We start from the raw sequence: 22,106 nt of genomic DNA, 5'->3' as shown, positions 1-22,106 counted from the left end.
AAAAAATAGCAGTTTGTTTCAAATTGAACCATTTTATTCTTGAATGAACAGAAATGTACACAAAATACATGACTTTTCGAGTTCGAGGTTACACTGTGATATTGTGACAACATTAATTGGAATTTCATTTGGACAAACACAAATATTATTGATGTTAGGAACCAGTTTAAACAGAATGTTCATATAATAAATAGCTGTTGTTGTTATTGCAAAAGGACATACACTATCAAGTAGGTTTTCTTTTTTATTAATCCAACTGTGATATCAGAAGAGGGCTTATATACATACTGTATCTCCACACAACACCAAGTTTCCCCGCCCCCAACTTGAAAACCAGACCAAGATCCAATATTTTCAATCGGAAAAAGCAAAAGGTAAGCAGTGCTGCACTTAATCTTTTTCTTAATGACATTAAAAGTTCCACCTACTTTCCTGCCAAAACTAGCACAGCTCCTATAATCTTCCCTTACTCCTTAAAATCGGCAAAGCAGTGGCTTTTATGTGCAACAATGAAAAACGCAAGATTAGTCTTATCTTGGAATAAGTGGCATATGATTGTTGTATGATCGTGGACGAGGAACTCAATCAGAAAGTTTTAGATAGTGGGAAAAAAAAGCAATGTCTCATTTCATGTAGGATTTATTAGTTAACCATCTTTGTGATTTTTGATTACAATTGTTCACAGCTTCATGAGATAAAAATACAGTATACTAATGGCCGCCAAAAATGGCTACTTTGAGGCTTTAGGACCAGCCTGAGCCCGTTGCCTCCCTTGCACTTTTACTTGCAACGTATACACAGCACTCCTCTCTTTCCACATTTTATGTTACTGCCTTATTTTCAAAAAACAATACTTCACATTTATTTCAAAATCCCTATATTGACAACTGGAATAAAAATAAATGAAATTCGGGTGCATATACAAATATGGAAAACAGAATTTTTGAAAAACTTCAAATGAGAAATATGCGTATGGTCAATTTTCAATTTCATCAGAAAGGTTTTCAATTCCTACAACTGTGTTTTTTCATAATCATTAATGAAGCTGTAAAGAAAAGTAATGTTTTGTTCAGTCACGTCATTTTTTTCCACATTAAGTTCAATATTCTGAGAACATTGAAAAACCTCTTCTAACGTGTTCAACATTAATTTGTAATTTAAGAACAATAAATGATATTATTTTTGGAATGAGGCTGTAACATATGAAAATGTGGAAAAAGTGAAAAGCTATTTATACTTTCTGCAAGCGTTGATGCCAAAATGTCCGCCCTGTCATCCGGTGTTTAATTACATGGGCTTGTGTAAAAGGCCTCATCATCCATCTTTGCCACCCATTTGGCTCATAGCTCGCATCGGTGCTCCACGTCCTTGTAGCGGTCCATGATTCCAAGGACGTCGTCCAGAATGGACGGCCCCAAATCCAGGTCCAAGTCCAAGGCCGCAACGGAGTCTGATCGCGGGAAGAGTCCGTATGGCGAATCGTCACACAGATCCTCATTGCTGAGACCAGCGTCTGAGTCCAGACTGAGGCCTCGCCGCCCGCAGATGTCGGACACAGACTCCTCCGACGAGACTTCGGAGAAGGACCCGGACGACGGGACCAGTCGTCGGAGGGAGGGTGACAGGGAGATGTCCCCGCCTCCGTTCTCTACAGGGCGCCGCCCATGCCGCTTGTCGTGGACGTCCGAGGGCTGTAGGTGGCCATGCTTGCCATCATCTAAATGAAGGCGCGGCGGCTTGGGCGGGGCTTGTTCGTGAGCGACGAAGGCAGGCATGGAGATGGTGTTCTTCAATAAACCCGAAGACGAGCGCTCGTAGTGGAATCCGTTGTAGGAGTAGTCCGAGGCGGCGGCCTCGTTCCCGTTGCTTCCGTCCACGCTGTGTGAGCGAGCGTCGCCTTTCCGCGCTGGCAACATGTCCATCTTCCCCGAGAGGAATCCTACATCCCCGAACATGTCGCGCTCGCCACGCGGCCCCACATGGGCGCTGTGGCGCACATCGCCAAGCGGGGGGCTGATCATGTCGCCCGATAGCACATCACGCAGTTTGGGCTTCTTGCCTCTTTTGGGCGTGCTGCTCTTCAGGTACATAGGGGTCTTGGCCGGCATCCTGCGGGGCGACTCGCCGCCTCCGCCGGACACCACTAACCACTCGGGTGTGCTGGGAAGCAGACAGAGACACCACAATGAAGGGGCGCAAAGAGTCCAGGAAGACGCTTCAACACCCAGGACGGCGCAGACTGCTCTGGAGGGCTTCGTCTTCAATCTGTGACAAGAACAAAAGTTAGATGAGCACGCAACAAAAAACGCTCTTCAATACGGCCAATAGTACAGTTGTGCATCTTCAGATGAGTTTAAAGGTCTAATCATAACTAGTGCAAGTAACGTCTTTGGATACAAAATGGCTTTAAAACTTGTCCATGCTCAGGTTAATTCATCATGAAGCGGTTTGGGTGAAACTAACTCACAAATTACATTAAAAGCTCCACACACTTTCCTGCCAATCAAACAACGGCTGCATTAATCACCTATTTCTCTTTAAATGAGCAAAGCTTTCTTGTGCAACAATGGAAAAAAAAAAAAACATCACTTCGCGAGGTGAACTCATCCTGAAAGTTGTTACATCAGCACTTCCAAATTTGGTCGTGCTGGCAAGCAGGTTGCCTTCTTTTGGTGTTTTCAGGCCATAAGCCATTCAGTGAACATGCTCTCAAATCATTTTTTCCATTTTAATGAATGAAAATGTTATGAATCTGTTCAATCCCCCTGCCAAAACAAATAGAAAATCTAACATTTTGTCATTTGTTTTCTTCAAAAACTCATTTAAAATAGTTAATAAAACAGTAATTTGATGAAATAATTGATTAGTGAATTGTAAGTTATCATAAATAATAAAATAAAACAAGTAAATATGACACTATTACGAGGATGTTATAGTAAAACTGATTAGTTTAAAAAAATCCATTCATTTTATGAATTATTGATTGGTTAGTTGAAAATAAAAGAATACAGATGAGGAAAAATCATTTTCTATTTCATGAATAGTAACATTATATTAGATATTAGGTTAACCAAATAGATTAAATATATTTAATTATGATCACATTAATAATAGTATAGTAGGTTGATTAAATTCACTAAACAGTACTAAATTAAAATTAAATTTCCTTCTCTAATGACCCAGCAGCCTCTTAATCAACCCGATGTGCGGTTGTTTTGCCACCCCTTACGGTTAGAAGGAGAAGATGGTGGGTTTTTACGACAATTTAGCAAGCATGACAAGAATCTGTTAAGTGAGGCCTGTGACACCAAAATCTTGTAAGCAACTAATGACACAGTTGGCGGTACACCACATTTTATATTTTAATGACGTCAGTCTTAAATATAGCACATATACCTGTAGTACAGTCGGTGGGGGCAGGGGAGTAAAAATTGTATGGTTAGATGGTGTTTGGCACAAAAATAAAAAAATATTGTTTAAATAGCTTTTTTAAAAAGTAAATTAAAATGTGAAATTCACAATTATTCATTCATTTTCCAAGCCGTTTATCCTCACAAGGGTGCTGGAGCCTATCCTAGCTAACTATGGGCAGTAGGCAGACAAACAAACATTCACACACACACCTACCATGCATGTTTTTGGGATGTGGGAGGAAACCGGACTACCCGGAGAAAACCCACACAGGCACAGAGAGAACATGTCTGGGATTGGGAACCTGGGATTGAACCCTTTGTCCATAGGCGGAGTTTGACTTTTGGGGCAGGGGGGGGCACAACATGTTGATGACCCCGAAACGCAGTGTCAGCAATAAAATTAACTTACAAGAATATTTATAATAATAAGTTGACAATGAGTGTTTTTTGTTTCCCACCATTCTTGAAGGGAATTCTATATAAGGCTGCTTAGGCAATACTTTTCGCCAAGATCGTCATCCACTGAATATGGTACGCCCGCCGGTGTCATGCCAATGTAGTTACACCAATCAAAAATTGTATCCCCTGGGCGGAGCCATATGGAGGTAGATTTGTGTCTTTATTATTCAATCCAAAAAAAGTTGCTTCAATTAAAAAAAGTCAACCAAAAAATCATTTAAAAAAAAAAAAAAAATGTGTTTGAATGCAAAAATAAATTTGAAACTCAAAAAAATGCATGTGAGAGCCATTTTTCTTTGTTTTTTTTATTCTTTCTTTCTTTCTTTCTTTACTTATTTATTTATTTATTCATTTTTGATTGAACAACTTTTTTAATTGAAGTAATGTTGATTTGTGTTTAGGCCACATTTTGGCTAGGACATTTTTGTCTTTATTATTCAATAAAAAAAATAAGTTGCTTCAAAAAAAATTTTCAAAAAGAAAAATTTCAATCCTAGAAAAAGTATTCGAATGCGAAAAAATATTTGAGATTGAAAAATTTGCATTTGAACACTTAATTTTTCATTGAAAAAGTGTGTGGAAAAAGTGTGAAAAAGAGTGTCTAAATCATTCACTCCCAAAAAAAGGCGCTTCAATCAAAAAAATATTTTCAATCAAAGAAAAAAATCGTTTGAAAAATAAAATTGCCCTCCCCTAATATATATATATTTTTTAATTATATGCAAAGCAAATGACCGTCTAAGGTGCTAGTCATATGATCTGTTCGAAAAATAATTTTGACCCAATATAAAAATATATTTTTTGTCCATTTCATTTATTTTTGTAGCAGTTTTATTGCTTTACAACTTATATAGTAGGGCTGCAGCTTTCAATTATTTTAGTAGTCGATTAATCGATGAACTAGTTAGTTCGAATAATCAACTAATCGGATAAGGAACATGAAGAATTGAAATACCTGGGATGAGCCTCAAACATAAAAAATAAATAAATGAGGATCTATATACAACAAAAGAACAATTGGCATACATAGCAAAAGTCCGCTAGCTTAAATGCTTCTTTTTTTTCTAACAATGCTCCTAACAAATGGTTCAGACTCATATTCCCACAAAAAATGACTAAATATACCTTTTAACTAAATTACAAATGCATTGAAAAACATTAGCCCAAACAAAAACTTAGCTTACGTTGGTCTTAACAGGAAGCAGTTGGATTCAGCCATGTAAAATGAGGCAGACCAGAGGGCAGTGTTCCACCCTAATCTATAAAACTAAATGTAAACACTTTCAAAATGAACCATTACAATCCCACTTTAATTAAACAAATACTCGAATCAACAAAATTTAATTTGAATATTTTTTTCTTATCGAATAATCGAGTTAATCGATTAATCGTTGCAGCACTACTATATAGGAAAATCAATTACATGCAATGACACTTTGCGGCCACCAGGGAGCGGGGGGGCGGTCCCCCCTGGCCCCCCTTAAAATCCACTAATGCCTTGGTCTGAGAACTCTAACTCTATATAATCCACAACCCTCAATTGTCTTTTTTAAACTACTCATTTTTTTGTGATTTAAAAAGTTCCAAAATATTTGATGAAACATGTATTATAAACCAATGTATTTAATGATTTTTTCCCCCAATAAATTGAGTATTTTTAGCAAGCCAATGTAATGGTGGTTTGGCTACGTTACAGTCAGTCCAAGTGAGTTCTCAGTCTGTGTCGTCATGGCAATGGCATGTGAATCTGCCCCGTGAATGTTAACACATAAGCGCACGCACACACACAGAGTTTTGTCTGTTTTGCGTGTAACAGTCCTTAGAATTGAATTAACTGTGTGTGCACAGAGTATTCGACACATACTGTACATTCAATAGCCATTTCATTCGGTACACCAGCCAATAATAATGAAGTTAAGGGAAACTTGACATCTAATATAGTCTTGACAAGTAATAACAATGATATCACAAACTAAGTACATGTATTTATTTATTTTTAACCATTATTTAACCATTAACTCTGCACAACTAGATAACAGCGCGGATGTTTTCCGTTTTTTTTTTCAGACTGTGTTGACAAACAAACAAAAAACAATTCCTCCACCTGGTGATGTCATCATTGCGACATCTGGTTTTGCTCTAGGAATCCTTTTGGCGCCAACACTAAACAACCCCCCCCCCCCCCCCCCTATTCTAAAGACCTCTTCGCCTTCATGTTGTTGACTCACTTGTCATCTTCTTTTTACTTACATGCACGCACACACCTTAAGGAACGCATGAGCGCTGCACAGAGTTTCAGTGCAGTTGATGCCAGTTCAGGCTTTTGCTGCTAGATTTGGCAACCGTTCAGGCTACTTTATATTATGTCAGAGTGATATGGTGCGCAAACCCAGATTGTAGATTTTTGTCTTGTATCTGGAAAAACGGTTAATTTGAGTTATAAAAAGGCATATACTGTGCCTTATTTTTTAAGATATATTATGGGTTGGGGTCGGACTTAGACACATTAACTTAAAGGCTGCCATTGACGGCGCTAGATGCCCAACCCATTTTGACTGCGAGAGGCTGGCAACAAATTGCCATCCCAGTCAAAATGGATTGGACGCTTAGCGCTGTCAATAGCACTGAATTATGAGCATGCACAGCCAGTCCTCCCAGTTTAAATAAATTGGATGCAGCAAGCAATGAACTATTCAAGATTAACTGATTACAAAAGAGTTACCAAGTTTAAAAAAAAAAAAAAAAAAAGGAATAAAATGCATTCTGCAGCTTAAGTTCCAAACATGGAACCTTTTCAGGGAATAATTTTTTGATACACCCACTAAATTGACGAACACATTAAGTCAGCTAATGTTCACCAAAACGGAGAAATCCGACTAAATAAAACCATTTCATTTAAAGCCAGATACTGTGATAAATAGTACATAATTCATCCACATAGAATTTCCTCAAGTTTACTTTTAGAGCTCTCAAATAACCATTTATTTAACTGCTTGTTCTACCACAAGAAGATGTGCCATTTTTCTTGTCTTCTTTTTGACCATTTAAATATCTGTTCTAAAAAAAAAAGTTCCAAAATGGCACTTTAACTTAAGATCTTTTAGGTTTCGCCCAGATAATTGTTTTTCCACTGGTTTGAATTGAAATTAAAATACATTTTCACACATACATCAACCCCATTTGATTCATTTATTTACTTATATCATTAAAATAAAAAAAATGGGGGACAAATATTGCTATGCAATTAAATTGTGATCAATCAAGATTAAGTATTTTTTATCGAGTTCCAACCCAACTTGTGGGATACATTGAAATTCAAGCAGCACCACAAAATGGCAAAATCACTAGATAGTGCACTGGTGTTCCTAAATAGGATGTGATTGTAACCAAAAGATGGACAAACTCTTTGGCAACGGTCCTAACGCACATAAACGTTTTTTTCATTTTTTTATTTTATTTTTTTTCGCACATAAGCGTTTGTTCCACTCAGACCATGGACTCTGACGTCACATGAGAACTTCACAAAGCACCCTACCTATGAGACGGTGACGTCATTAGCCGCCTGCGTCTCAAGTGTCTTTATTATCATGCGTGATATATGGGCAGTAGTTAATGATCATTAATCAGCCTATAACTTGAAATAAAAAAAAAAAAAATAATATATATAATAATATATATGCATGCGTCAGTTTTTTTCTACCCCCCCCCCCACAAAACAGGTCTAGAGCCGTAATAGAAATGCGATGATGAAAAAAACAACCTTAAAATAAGAACAAATGATGGAGAAATTGTTCTTCCAAGGGCGTGTCGAAAGCATGTTTAAGGCTACATTTTACACATTTGGATTGTTATCAATGTGTATAATTATGTGTGCGGCTGATATTTACCTACAAAGGTTGGCGTGGCAGCGAAAACATCCTCATTTCGTCCATATGTTCTTCCTCCTTTGTTAAATTAAAGATTGCTGTCGAAATGGTGACGGCGGAGTCCACCTTGACGTAAACCTCTTTGCGACTGGCTGTCGTCTGCTCTCCTTTCTCCTCCCGCCGGTTAGTCAACTCGTGCAAAGAGAGTAGGAAATGTCAAGTTAAAGTGACATAGAAAAAAATCCAATTAAAGGTTTTCAAAACAAAGGCAAAAATCTTAATTTTCTCTTTATTGAAACGCCGATTCGCAAAAAAATATCAATCATATGAGTTAAAAAACGTATTGAAATGAATATATAAGGAGTGACAAAGAGGTATGAAAATTTAACTGACCGCTTGCTATGACTAATAAGCTTTTATTTTGGAATTTTAACTGTGGGTCACCGCACTTCCTGTTAAACAGCCTTTAATTTGATGAGACACATATGCTAATCAAGCGTTGGCGTGTGGATAAAGAAGATTAGCGCAGGAGTTTTTTTTAATCAAATAGGTAAAGGTGCCAAGGTGCTATAAAAGTGCAAATTGCCGTGGAAGGTTTAAAATAACCGCTTTGGGCCCTGCCGGATCTCTTTTTGTGGAAGTGTGGGAGAGTGTGTTAATTCTCGATTTAATTTGATTAGCAGTGGGATAACAGAACAACATGCAGTGGTAGGCTATATATATATATATATATATATATATATATATATATATATATGTATACATACATACATACACACATAAATATACATACATATACCTATACATATATATTAGGGCTGTCAAATGATTAAAATTTTTAATCAAGTTAATTACAGCTTAAAAATCAATTAATCGTAATTAATCGCAATTAATCAGGGGTCGCGTTAACCGAATATTTTCCGTCGTTGACCGATTTTTTAAAACGGTGACGGAAAAAACTGAAGTCCACCTGTCATTTTGACAGGTTGCAATTCACACCCCAGACCACAGGGTGGCGAGTGAGCATATTAGCTATTGTCTCTCTTGATGCATGACGTCGTTGGCCTTACTCTGAAAAATGTCAAGGCAACTGAGTGTCCAAAGTTTCTTCAAAAAGCCCCAAAACGACGATGGTGTTGATAAAAGAGGGGAAAAAACAGGGACTGCACAAGCGGGCACGCAATTCAAGTCCATGCGCACCAGGAGGAAGATGTAAGACTCCGTTCAGGCCACAGCAGGTGAACTGTTAATTTCATTGTTCCATATGTAGCCTTACCTACTGGGGCCACAGTCAGCTGTTTTTGTCACTGCGGAGAAAAAGTTACATTTTCATCTGCTTGATGTGTGATGGCACGGTGTGGATTTTCTGTTAAGCTTGTTCGGACAGAATATTAATTTAAAATGAATGAAAACTAAATACTATTGAATATGTTGAAGCGGCATGCAATGTTAAGAGTCTTGTTAGCTCGAATTGCTGTGTCCAGCTGCTGTAGCTCTGCTGCTCTCTATGAACTCTCTATTCAAGCCGGAACGCGCGCGGCTTTTAAGTGTCTCTGTCACGTGACTGTGTCATAGCTGCTAACGCGCTCGGCCAAATGGACACACAAGTACGGAAGGTGAATTATGCCAAACAAAGGGTCACCACAATGTCATTATCATCATTTTAAAAATTTAAGTGACAGGTAAAAATAGATTATGACCGGATTTTTATGACCCTGTCAGTCAAAATGACAGACAACGAAAAAGTCTAGCGCAACCTCTGCAATTAATCGCAATTCAAACCATCTATAAAATATGCCAAATTTTTCTGTAAATTATTGTTGGAATGGAAAGACACAAGACGGATATATACATTCAACATAAAGTACATAAGTACTGTATTTGTTTATTATAACAATAAATCAACAAGATGGCATTAACATTATTTACATTCTGTTAAAGCGATCCATGGATAGAAAGATTTGTAGTTCTTAAAAGAAAAATGTTAGTACAAGTAATAGAAATTTTATATTAAAACCCCTCTTAATGTTTTCGTTTTAATAAAATCTGTAAAATTTTCAATCAAAAAATAAACTAGTAGCCTGCCATTGTTGATGTCAATAATGACTTACACAATGCTCATGGGTGCTGAAGCCTATAAAATCAGTCGCACACAAGCGCCAGCAGAGGGCGGCAAAACTCTATAACACAACAAGTGAGCGTTTCACTGTACTGTCATTTAAATCTGTCTGAGCGGGGCATCTGCGTTAATTGCGTCAAATATTTTAACGTGATTAATTTAAAAAATTAATTAATGCCCGTTAACGCAATAATTTTGACAGCCCTAAGATTAGTCACCAATTTGTAAGGGTTTAGGATTAGGGTTTACATAACTATATCACGTACATCACTATTTGTAAGATTGCCAACAGCCTTGGGTTGACAGGTATGCCAATGTAGCATCACAGCGGACATCCTTGTAACATGGCAGAATTGTACAAACACTCATTTTCTTCTTCTGTGTTTAAAATGTAACTGGAATGTGCAGAGCAGATAAACACAAGGTCTCGGGAACATGTGCTTACATCACACAAAGGGTATGAGATCACCTAAATAAATCAAGATGTAATTGGTGCGGCTCTCCGCTTGGCCTCATGGTGAAGCTTCAGCCCCCCAGGTGTCACCACATGCTGAGACCCCACACTGAAACCCCCCTGGGCCCAGCCAGGAGGCCCCATGTGAAGGGCACTTAAGTTCAGCAAAGAAAGCAGTAGTACAAAAACACTGAACACTGTTTGTAGCCCCTTTCATACTGTCTATCAAAGATAACTTGGGAATTTACGGTGTTCTGATTTGGTGGTAAATACATATAGTGGGGCAAATAAGTATTTAGTCAACCACCAATTGTGCAAGTTCTCCTACTTGAAAAGATCAGAGAGGCCTATAATTGTCAACATGGGTAAACCTCAACCATGGGAGACAGAATGTGGGGGGGAAAAAATGAAAATCACTGTTTGATTTTTAAAGAATTTATTTCCAAATTAGAGTTGAAAATAAGTATTTGGTCACCTACAAACAAGCAAGATTTGTGGCTGTCAAAGAGGTCTAACTTCTTCTAACGAGGTCTAACCAGGCTCCACTCGTTACCTGGCACCTGTTTTAACTCATTATCGGTATAAAAGACAGCTTTCCACAACTCAGTGAGTCACACTTCAAACTTCATTATGGCCAAGACCAAAGAGCTGTCGAAGGACACCAGTGACAAAATTGTAGAGCTGCACCAGGCTGGGAAGACTGAATCTGCAATAGGTTAAATGCATGGTGTAAAGAAATCAACTGTGAATTGATGTCAATTATTAGAAAATGGAAGACATACAAGACCACTGATAATCTCCCTCGATCTGGGGCTCCATGCAAGATCTCACTCCGTGGCGTCAAAATGATAACAAGAACGGTGAGCAAAAATCCCAGAACCACACGGGGGGACCTAGTGAATGACCTACAGAGAGCTGGGACCACAGTAACAAAGGCTACTATCAGTAACACAATGCGCTGCCAGGGACTCAAATCTTGCACTGCCAGACGTGACCCCCTGCTGAAGCCAGTACACGTCCAGGCCCGTCTGCAGTTCACTAGAGAGCATTTGGATGATCCAGAAGAGGACTGGGAGAATGTGTTATGGTCAGATGACACCAAAATAGAACTTTTAGGTAAAAACACAGGTTCTCATGTTTGGAAGAGAAAAAATACTGAATTGCATCCGAAGAACACCATACCCACTGTGAAGCATGGGGGTGGAAACATCATGCTTTGGGGCTGTTTATCTGCAAAGGGACCAGGACGACTGATCTGTGTAAAGGAAAGAATGATTGGGGCCATGTATCGAGAGATTTTGAGTGAAACTCTCCTTCCATCACCAAGGGCATTGAAGATGAGACGTGGCTGGGTCTTTCAGCATGACAATGATCCCAAACACACAGCCAGGGCAACAAAGGAGTGGCTTTGTAAGAAGCATTTCAAGGTCCTGAAGTGGCCGAGCCAGTCTCCAAATCTCAACCCCATAGAAAATCTGTGGAGGGAGTTGAAAGTCCGTGTTGCCCAACGACAGCCCCAAAACATCACTGCTCTAGAGGAGAACTGCATGGAGGAAATGGCCAAAATACCAGCAACAGTGTGTGAAAAGCTTGTGAAGAGTTACAGAAAACGTTTGGCCTCCGTTATTGCCAAAAAAGGGTACATAACAAAGTATTGAGATGAACTTTTGGTATTGGCCAAATACTTATTTTCTACCATGATTTGTAAATAAATTCTTTAAAAATCAAACAACGTGATTTTCTGTTTTTTTTTCCCCACAGACTGTTTCTCATGGTTGAGGTTTACCCATTTTGACAATTACAGACCTCTCTAATATTTTCAAGTTGGACAACTTGCACAATTAGTGGTTGACTAAATACTTATTTTCCTCACTGTAATGCCGCTTCAGATAGCATATCAGAGGAACACCACTTCAAAAATTATTTTGGCATACTTCAGGAAGTGTTGCAAGTTTAGGGAACACAACGACGGGAAGCAGGAAGTGTTACATGTTCACACACGCTTTTTGATGTTGGCACTGTGTCAAATAACCCCCCCGCCCCCTTTTCCCAGCTCTATGGTGTTACGCAACAGGTGGAACAGATCCTTCCTGCGAGTTCTGGGCGTCCTCACTTGTTTGGATCTGAAGGTAAACACTTAGAACCTGGACCAAAACTGACATGCAGCTGTGACACGGTGACATCATGGTGGGGAATTCTGGGAATCTGTGAGTAAGACATTCATGTGGTTCCACTTTATTGTGATTGCCGGGCCCCAAAATGAGAGGGTTTGCTTTGCCGGTTAGTTGATCGCTAACTGCAACATTCTCATCCAGGAATGAGGAAGCACAAAATAAGGATGATGTCAACACAGTTAGGAAAATATTGGACTCTTGCAGAAAGTATCTTCCCAAAGTAGCACATAAAATTAATTCTTCCTCTGTCAATGATGCACCCATCCACCAATTAATTTATAACAAGTAGACACCCAATGGGATGGCAGCGCTGCCAACCTCCCGCTTCAAATGGATTGGACGTCTAGCGCTGTCAATGGCGGACAATGAGTTAAACAGTCTCCGACCAAGCCACGATATCAATTACTTTTAAGTCATGTGAGTATCAAAAGAAAAAAAATATATGTTTCAAAAACATATACAGTATCAACATGAGCCAATATAACACCACACTGTCGGGAGCCAGAAAAATGGTTTCGATGCAACACTATACATTACATCATAGAGCAAGGGTGAGCAAACTATTCCACAAAGGGCCGCAGTGGATGCGGGTGTCTGTTCCAACCCATCAATAGGAAATCTTTACACCAATCTGGTGTTTTGCAAGCACAATCATTTGATTGCGAGTAGGAACAAAAACCAGGAGCCACAGTGGCCCTTAAGGACCGGTTTGGACACCCCTGCATTACATCATGGAGCAGGGGTGGGCAAACAATTCCACAAAGGGCCGCAGTTGGTGCGGGTGTCTGTTCAAACCTATCAAGAGGAAACCTTTTCACCAATCTGGTGTCCGAGATATATATTATTTTCATATATATATACATATACACTCACTGGCTACTCTATTAGGTACACCATGCTAGTAACGGGTTGGACCCCCTTTTGCCTTCAGAACTGCCTCAATTCTTCGTGGCATAGATTCAACAAGGTGCTGGAAGCATTCCTCAGTTTGGTCCATATTGCCATGATGGCATCAAACAGTTGGTGCAGATTTGTCAGCTGCACATCCATGATGCGAATCTCCCATTCCACAACATCCCAAAGATGCTCTATTGGATTGAGATCTGGTGACTGTGGAGGCCATTTGAGTATAGTGAACTCATTGTCATGTTCAAGAAACCAGTCTGAGATGATTCCAGCTTTATGACATGGAGCATTATCCTGCTGAAAGTAGCCATCAAAAGTTGGGTACATTGTGGTCATAAAGGGATGGACATGGTCAGCAACAATACTCAGGTAGGCTGTGGCGTTCCAACGATGCTCAATTGGTACCAAGGGGCCCAAAGAGTGCCAAGAAAATATTCCCCACACCATTACACCAACACCACCAGCCTGAACCATTGATACAAGGCAGGATGGATCCATGCTTTCATGTTGTTGACACCAAATTCTGACCCTACCATCCGAATGTCGCAGCAGAAATCGAGACTCATCAGACCAGGCAACGTTTTTCCAATCTTCTATTGTTCAATTTTGATGAGCTTATGCAAATTGTAGCCTCAGTTTCCTGTTCTTAGCTGAAAGGAGTGGCACTTGGCATGGTCTTCTGCTGCTGTAGCCCATCTGCCTCAAAATTCGACGTACTGTGCGTTCAGAGATGCTCTTCTGCCTAACGGGTGGTTATTTGAGTTACTGTTGCCTTTCTATCAGCTCGAACCAGTCTGGCCATTCTCCTCTGACCTCTGGCACCAACAAGGCATTTCCGCACACAGAACTGCCGCTCACTGGATATTTTTTCTTTTCGGACTATTCTCTGTAAACCCTAGAGATGGTTGTCCGTGAAAATCCCAGTAGATCAGCAGTTTCTGAAATACTCAGACCAGCCCTTCTGGCACCAAAAACCATGCCACGTTCAAAGTCACTCAAATCACCAACTGTGTGATGCCATCATGTCAATATGGACAAAACTCTCTGAGGAATGCTTCCAGCACCTTGTTGAATCTATGCCATGAAGAATTGAGGCAGTTCTGAAGGCAAAAGGGGGTCCAGTCCGTTATTAGCATGGTGTACCTAATAAAGTGGCCGGTGAGTGTATATATTTGTGTACAGTATTTGTGTGAATCCCTTGTGAGTGTGAGTACGTTGTCATCCTATGCTATGCTGCCTGATCGCTAATCCTGACACCGAGGTTTTCTGCATCAGTGTGTCTAATTGCACCTAGTCATGCGTGGATCCCATCAGACATGTGACAGTCCTGCAGACGAGTGGAAATACTGCGCGGGAGCCACCCCAGGGCCACGGGCCTTCCCCAGCCAATCAGGGGGGCGGGGGAGCACAATCCCTCCCTCCTTCCGTAGCCCAGCAAGGGGGCCGCCGTCATCCCCACAGGATCCAGGGTCTGGACTGTCCGCGCCCCCATCAACCAGCCTTCAGGGATGGGATGAAGGGACACCCCTACAACCACGCCCACCCTGTGTTTCAGAAATAAAGCAGAGGCATAAGTGGAGTTTGACTTTGTGGCAGAGGGTGCAAAACATGTTAATGACCCCGAAACGCAGTGTTTGCAATAAAATTATGTTACAAGATATTTGTTCGGATAGTAGCTTTGCCCATGCTCGTACATACTAGCATCCCTGCTGTGTGTGTGGGGGTGTGCGTGCATGCGTGCGTGTGTGAGCACGTGCGTTTTTCTGTCTTACTTAGTGGAGAAGTAGATGCCGCATACTTTTTGACTGAATATTCCCCACAGAATCTGTCTTCAGGTGGTTTTGGCTAAACAAAGCAAATGGCCATCTCTCTAAGGTGCTCGTCAGATGATGTGTTCGAAAAATAATTTTGACCCATTATAAAAATATATTTCTTGTTCATTTCATTCATTTTTATTGTTTTTTTGCTTTACTTTTATAGACAACATTTTGTCTTAATTTTAAATTCATATATATAGAAAAGTCAATTACATGCAATGACATTTTTGGCCACCAGGGATGCTATGCCCCCCCCCTTAATCTCCACGTATGAGCAGAGGGGCCATTTTGTCACCTATATTTTTTAATAAATGCTATAAAATCTATGGTGTTTATGTTCTTTAACATAATATTTAACATCTATATGCTTCCGTTAGCTCAGATAATGGAACAGTATGACATCTCCTATCACGCCTATGCAGATGACACACAACTGTACATTTCTGTGTCCCCACATGATTATAGTCCCTTAGTCTCCCTGAGTAAATGCATTCATCAAATCAATGAATGGATGTGCCAGAATTTTCTCCAGTTAAATGTGGAGAAAACAGAGGTGATCATTTTTGGGCCAAAAAAGGAAAGGTCAAAGATAAGCAGCCAACTTAGCACAATGTCACTTACAGCTACAAATCAAGTCAGAAACCTTGGCTTAATTATTGACTCAGACCTAAAATTTGATAGCCATCTAAAGTCCGTCACTAAATCCGCTTATTACCACCTAAAAAATATAACCAGAATTAAGGGGCTTCTGACTCAACAAGACATGGAAAAACTTATGCATGCATTCGTTTTCAGCAGATTGGACTACTGCAACGGTATATTTACAGGTCTTGATAAAAAATCAGTCAGGAAGCTGCAGCTAATACAGAATGCTGCAGCCAGAGTCCTCACAAATACAAGGAAGCTGGACCACATTACACCGGTTTTGAAATCGCTACACTGGCTTCCAGTGAGTCAAAGGATAGACTATAAAATACTACTGCTCGTCTACAAAACACTTAATGGCCTTGGACCAAAATACATGCTTGACTTGTTAGATTCCTATGAGACATCTAGACCCCTAAGGTCGTCTGGAACGGGTCTTCTGCATGTTCCAAGAACAAGAACCAAGCAGGGTGAGGCAGCATTTAGTTATTATGCTCCTCACCTCTGGAACAAGTTACCCGAACGTCTGAAGTATGCTCAAACTGTTAGCTCCTTTAAATCAGGGCTAAAAACGCTTTTGTTTAGCACTGCATATCCATAACTGTCTATATATTTCAATCTACCTGCCTTCTATTCCTCTTGTGCTTATCTCCATTGCTGATTTCAATCATTATTAGTAGTAGTAGTTTTTGCTTTATTTCTATTTTTGTTTTATTTTGATTTATTTATTTTTATTCTGTGATTAAATGCGATCTTTTGTCTTGGTTTTTACGTTGTGTTGATTTAAATGTGATTTCTATGGTTTTCATGTGATGTAAAGCACTTTGAATTGCCTTGTGTTGAATTGTGCTATATAAATAAATTTGCCTTGCCTTGCCTTGCCTTCTTTGATAACAAACTTAGTGCTCAGAACAATTACATCCCTTGTATGGCGTTATATTTGTGCCACTATTCTGAGCGAGCAATTTTAGATTTTGAGCAGAGAAAAATAGACTCCGAGCGCATGTAAATATATTGAGCGAGGAAAAATAAATTTTGAGCACATGAAATAATATTGAGCAAAAAAAAAAAAATTACTCTGGGCTCCATAATTGTATTATCTGCTCAATTCCTCCCTCCTGCACTCGCTCAATCTGTCGAACTCTGCCCTTGCCGGATTTCTCTGCGGGCTCAATTTTGCACACATTCTACAAATGTGCCACAAAGCCAACCAATCAGAGAGCTGGCGGAAGTAGACCGATTGGCCGATTTAGACGGGAGAAGGATAACTTCTTTGGAAACAGCGTAACAGTGTACTTCCGTCAGCTCTCGCTCTTTTGTTTTGCTCAATATTGGGCTAAAAATCTATTAATGCTCGCTCAATCTATTTTTCTGTTCTTAAAATCTATTATGGCTCGCTCAGAATAGTAGCACGAATATAACGCCATACAGTTGGGCCACTATTTGCCACTCATGTCCAGTACCCAACACCAACATTTTTACAGGTTAAAGCAGGGGTCCCCAACCTTTTTTGCACCACGGACCGGTGTGATTTGGGTCTTTTTTTCATGGACCGGTGTCCTGTCAAATTTTGCAACCTTATAAAATTTTGCTCCCAAAGCTTTTGTGGCGGTGAAAAAAGCCCTCTTTTATATTCAGTTGGACTCTCAATGTTATCCAATGGTGCAAAAAAACTGTTTACATCATAAACATACATGTGCAACACGGAAATGGCGTAAATGAATGCTTAACGACACGACGAAGTCGTAAAGTGAGAGGGCTACGTGCAGTTGTTTTGTGCACCTAACATGGCAAACGTAAGTTCATATTCCTTTCTTTAAAGAAAGTTTGTAGTGTGTACTTTGGAATCGCTGCATTCGCCGTCCTTTTTAACGCTGCACGCATGCCAACTTTGTCAGAACACCGGCAATGTGCGGCAGAAAAATACAGCAAATATAAAATAGCATTTGTTTTTAGCCCCTTCGTGTTAAGTGCAGGGAAAAAAATACAATTCACCCGCTGAATCAGTGGGAGGCCTGAGTTTGTTTCGTTGAGACGAGATGGTCCCGAGATGGGAGAGTGAGAGAAGCTAGCATCACAAATACACAATGTTGGAAATTGTAGCACAGTTTTCAGCGCGCTCCTAGCGGTGTCAGGATATTCCGAAATGACTTTAATCCAGAACTTTGGTAGAGTTGTTGTCTCAAATGTACATTTACAGTGCCTTGCAAAAGTATTCGGCCCCCTTGAATCTTGCAACCTTTCGCCACATTTCAGGCTTCAAACATAAAGATATGAAATTTAATTTTTTTGTCAAGAATCAACAACAAGTGGGACACAATCGTGAAGTGGAACAACATTTATTGGATAATTTAAACTTTTTTAACAAATAAAAAACTGAAAAGTGGGGCGTGCAATATTATTCGGCCCCTTTACTTTCAGTGCAGCAAACTCACTCCAGAAGTTCAGTGAGGATCTCTGAATGATCCAATGTTGTCCTAAATGACCGATGATGATAAATAGAATCCACCTGTGTGTAATCAAGTCTCCGTATAAATGCACCTGCTCTGAGATAGTCTCAGGGTTCTGTTTCAAGTGCAGAGAGCATTATGAAAACCAAGGAACACACCAGGCAGGTCCGAGATACTGTTGTGGAGAAGTTTAAAGCTGGATTTGGATACAAAAAGATTTCCCAAGCTTTAAACATCTCAAGGAGCACTGTGCAAGCCATCATATTGAAATGGAAGGAGCATCAGACCCAGCCGTCCTTCCAAACTTTCTTCTCAAACAAGGAGAAAACTGATCAGAGATGCAGCCAAGAGGCCCATGATCACTCTGGATGAACTGCAGAGATCTACAGCTGAGGTGGGAGAGTCTGTCCATAGGACAACAATCAGTCGTACACTGCACAAATCTGGCCTTTATGGAAGAGTGGCAAGAAGAAAGCCATTTCTCAAAGATATCCATAAAAAGTCTCGTTTAAAGTTTGCCACAAGCCACCTGGGAGACACACCAAACATGTGGAAGAAGGTGCTCTGGTCAGATGAAACCAAAATTGAACTTTTTGGCCACAATGCAAAACGATATGTTTGGCGTAAAAGCAACACAGCTCATCACCCTGAACACACCATCCCCACTGTCAAACATGGTGGTGGCAGCATCATGGTTTGGGCCTGCTTTTCTTCAGCAGGGACAGGGAAGATGGTTAAAATTGACGGGAAGATGGATGCAGCCAAATACAGGAACATTCTGGAAGAAAACCTGTTGGTATCTGCACAAGACCTGAGACTGGGACGGAGATTTATCTTCCAACAGGACAATGATCCAAAACATAAAGCCAAATCTACAATGGAATGGTTAAAAAATAAACCTATCCAGGTGTTAGAATGGCCAAGTCAAAGTCCAGACCTGAATCCAATCGAGAATCTGTGGAAAGAGCTGAAGACTGCGGTTCACAAACACTCTCCATCCAAACTCACTGAGCTCGAGCTGTTTTGCAAGGAAGAATGGGCAAGAATGTCAGTCTCTCGATGTGCAAAACTGATAGAAACATACCCCAAGCGACTTGCAGCTGTAATTGGAGCAAAAGGTGGCGCTACAAAGTATTAACGCAAGGGGGCCGAATAATATTGCATGCCCCACTTTTCAGTTTTTTATTTGTTAAAAAAGTTTAAATTATCCAATAAATTTTGTTCCATTTCACGATTGTGTCCCACTTGTTGTTGATTCTTGACAAAAAATTAAAATTTTATATCTATATGTTTGAAGCCTGAAATGTGGCGAAAGGTTGCAAGGTTCAAGGGGGCCGAATACTTTTGCAAGGCACTGTAAGTCGCCGTGATTTGCGATCTCTTCAAGCTGATATTCCTGTTCTACAGACATGCTCGAATTAACTCGGTTTATTCACATACGGGTCACGAATTCACTCCTTCGCAGTTCGTGGGTCTTTAGTCATTGGAAGTAGCATAAATTTTGTTTTCTTCGAGGTTGTAGGCACATCTTCTAGCTCGTCAGGTTCCCTTTTCCCCGTAAAAAGTCTGTCCAAAGACGTCTGTTATTCAGTCATTCTAGTGTGGGGGCTAATTATTTCCGGGAAGAAATGTGATTGGCGACGACCTACGTCATACGTTATTATTGAGTCCAAGCGCGCATAGATATACAAAACGAGATTTAGTGCTAACAACCCAATCAATGCATTTCTATGACGACCTCCTATCCTGGAGTTGTATATCTAGAGTAGACAGGGATATTGGTGTGTTAAGCGGCACAGGCCAAAGTCAATTGGCCAAAATGCAGTCGTTAATAAATTATTTCTTATTTCTGCGCGGCCCGGTACCAAATGCGCCACGGATCGGTACCGGTCCGCGGCCCTGTCGTTGGGGACCCCTGGGTTAAAGGACAAGATTTCTGCAGCTCTCAGCTTCTTCTCTGAAGCAAGATCATAAACAGGTAGCACAGCTGTCTAGTAAAATCCCACTTTCTTGTGAGTCACTTCATGGGTGAACACGGGGGCCTGCAGACTTGTATTGGAAATAACAAAAACTGTACGCGTTGAGAATTTGGGACAGATCTTCTCAAAGGCACTATTGTTCTTTCCTTAATAAATTTATTTATATTACGTGATTATTGCTTTCTTTTTGTTCCTGAGTTGTGTGCTGTCTTCTGTTCATTAAGAGAAGAAAAGAACCTGTAAAAACAGAAAATCGACTTTTTTCTTCTTTACCATCCAACATGGGCAATTATCTATCGATCCTCAGAGCTCAATTTTTTTGTATCCAGGATGATTAATAAATTACTGATTCATTGTTACGGATTATGAGTTAACCAGTAGAAGGCAGTCGTGCTCTTCGTTCAGCCTGTAGTGTGCTGTAGCACACTCGTGCTTCTTTAACAATATTTGGACAAATGTAGTAGGGGTGTAAATCCCGAATGTCATGTTGATACGATGTTGATTCTATGGACATGATACGATACTTGCCTATATTACCAAGTTTGTCACAATTCTAGCCACTTTTCAGGTGTGTACCATAACCTGCTAATGTTCCGTTTCAGAGCCCAGACTATAGCGCGCTGCTCTACATTTCCTCATTGTCTTTACGGTAAGCTTAAATAACATTCGACAAGCAGTAAACAAAAAAATTATATTTTATTTGATATCTTTTCAATAAGGCACTGTAGGGGTGTGACAAAATATCGAAATGGTAATATAGGGTGATGCTTTGTATCCCAAAAGGTTATTGATATGCTCCTGCCAAGAATCGAGATATCATTTTAAAAAGGTGTCAATGTTTAAAAAAAAAAAAAAAAAAAGCAACTGACAAGTTGCTACCAAAATCTTCCATCATGATGGTGTCTTAGGTAACTGTAAGGTTGCCATTGACGGTCCTCGACGCCCAATCCATTTAGACTGGGAACGTTCGTTCATTCGAAACCAGAGAATTCGCAGTCATTCTGTCCGATTTTCAGGGCATTTACAGGTCATTTCCTGTTGAGTTTGAGTCACTGCCTAATCATTTGGGTGATTCCCAGGTCACTTCCTGTTCTGTAACTCAAAATAAACAGGAAGTGACCTGTAAAATATCCCAAAATCAACAGGAAGTACCTGAAAATCAACAGGTAAATGACCTTAAATGGCCCAAAATTACCTCATTGCCTGGCATTGGCTGCCAATGACGGCCATAGACGTTCAATCCGTTTGAAGTGGGAGGGATGGCATTCGTTCATTCGCTGCCACCCTCCCAGTTCAAATGGATTGGACGTCTACTAGTGATAAACTTATTCCAATTCGCGGCACAAGCTTGTTTTTCTGTTTATTTGTTGTTTGTAGAATATCCTAGAATGATTTCCTGACCAATGTATCGATAATCGTTGTATCGTCATATCGTCAGATCATCGTTATCGTGACCTTTGTATCGCAAATCCTATCGTATCGTGAGGTAACAAGAGGTTCCCGCGCCTATAAGGCAGTGTGTATATAGAGTCTACCCACGCACCACGTGTTCACTGTAGGGTTCCGCCCACTTGTCCGTCATTTTGACTCTGTATTTGCATTGATTTCAATTGATGGCGCAATTTAAAATGCATTTCATGGAAGACCCGGTGCTTTCTGATGCCGCAAACTCACTGGATCTGTTGCATAAAAGGCGTTATGAGGAAAAGCTTCGTTCTATACAGTCGCCAGATCCATATTTGATGCCCAAATCGATGTTTTTCGACCCACTGTCTTCGCCCTGTCTGCCTGACATCTCCTACGCTGATATTTAAAATGATCTTG

General features: G+C 40.1%; 1 protein-coding gene across 3 annotated transcripts; it reads right to left on the bottom strand.

The window, feature by feature from the left end:
* zgc:154093 (uncharacterized protein LOC777623 homolog) lies at positions 1-14,696 on the bottom strand. Of its 3 annotated transcripts, XM_057839651.1 has the most exons (3): positions 14,682-14,696; positions 7,764-7,930; positions 1-2,265 (listed from the first exon to the last, which is right to left on the bottom strand). In XM_057839651.1, the coding sequence occupies exons 2-3, from the start codon at positions 7,802-7,804 to the stop codon at positions 1,341-1,343; spliced, it is 966 nt and encodes a 321-aa protein (XP_057695634.1). In that variant the 5' UTR covers positions 7,805-7,930; positions 14,682-14,696; the 3' UTR covers positions 1-1,340. The 3 variants fall into 3 exon arrangements, with proteins under 3 accessions (XP_057695634.1, XP_057695633.1, XP_057695635.1); XM_057839650.1 differs by lacking the exon at positions 14,682-14,696 and having other exon boundaries at positions 7,764-8,338; XM_057839652.1 differs by lacking the exon at positions 14,682-14,696 and having other exon boundaries at positions 7,760-8,332.
* Between the last annotated feature and the right edge of the window lie 7,410 nt (positions 14,697-22,106).

The sequence above is a fragment of the Corythoichthys intestinalis genome, chromosome 6 (assembly GCF_030265065.1).
Source record: "Corythoichthys intestinalis isolate RoL2023-P3 chromosome 6, ASM3026506v1, whole genome shotgun sequence".
NCBI lineage: Eukaryota > Metazoa > Chordata > Actinopteri > Syngnathiformes > Syngnathidae > Corythoichthys > Corythoichthys intestinalis.
Note: the sequence above shows the minus strand (reverse complement) of the source record. Positions and strands in the feature narration are given on the sequence as shown.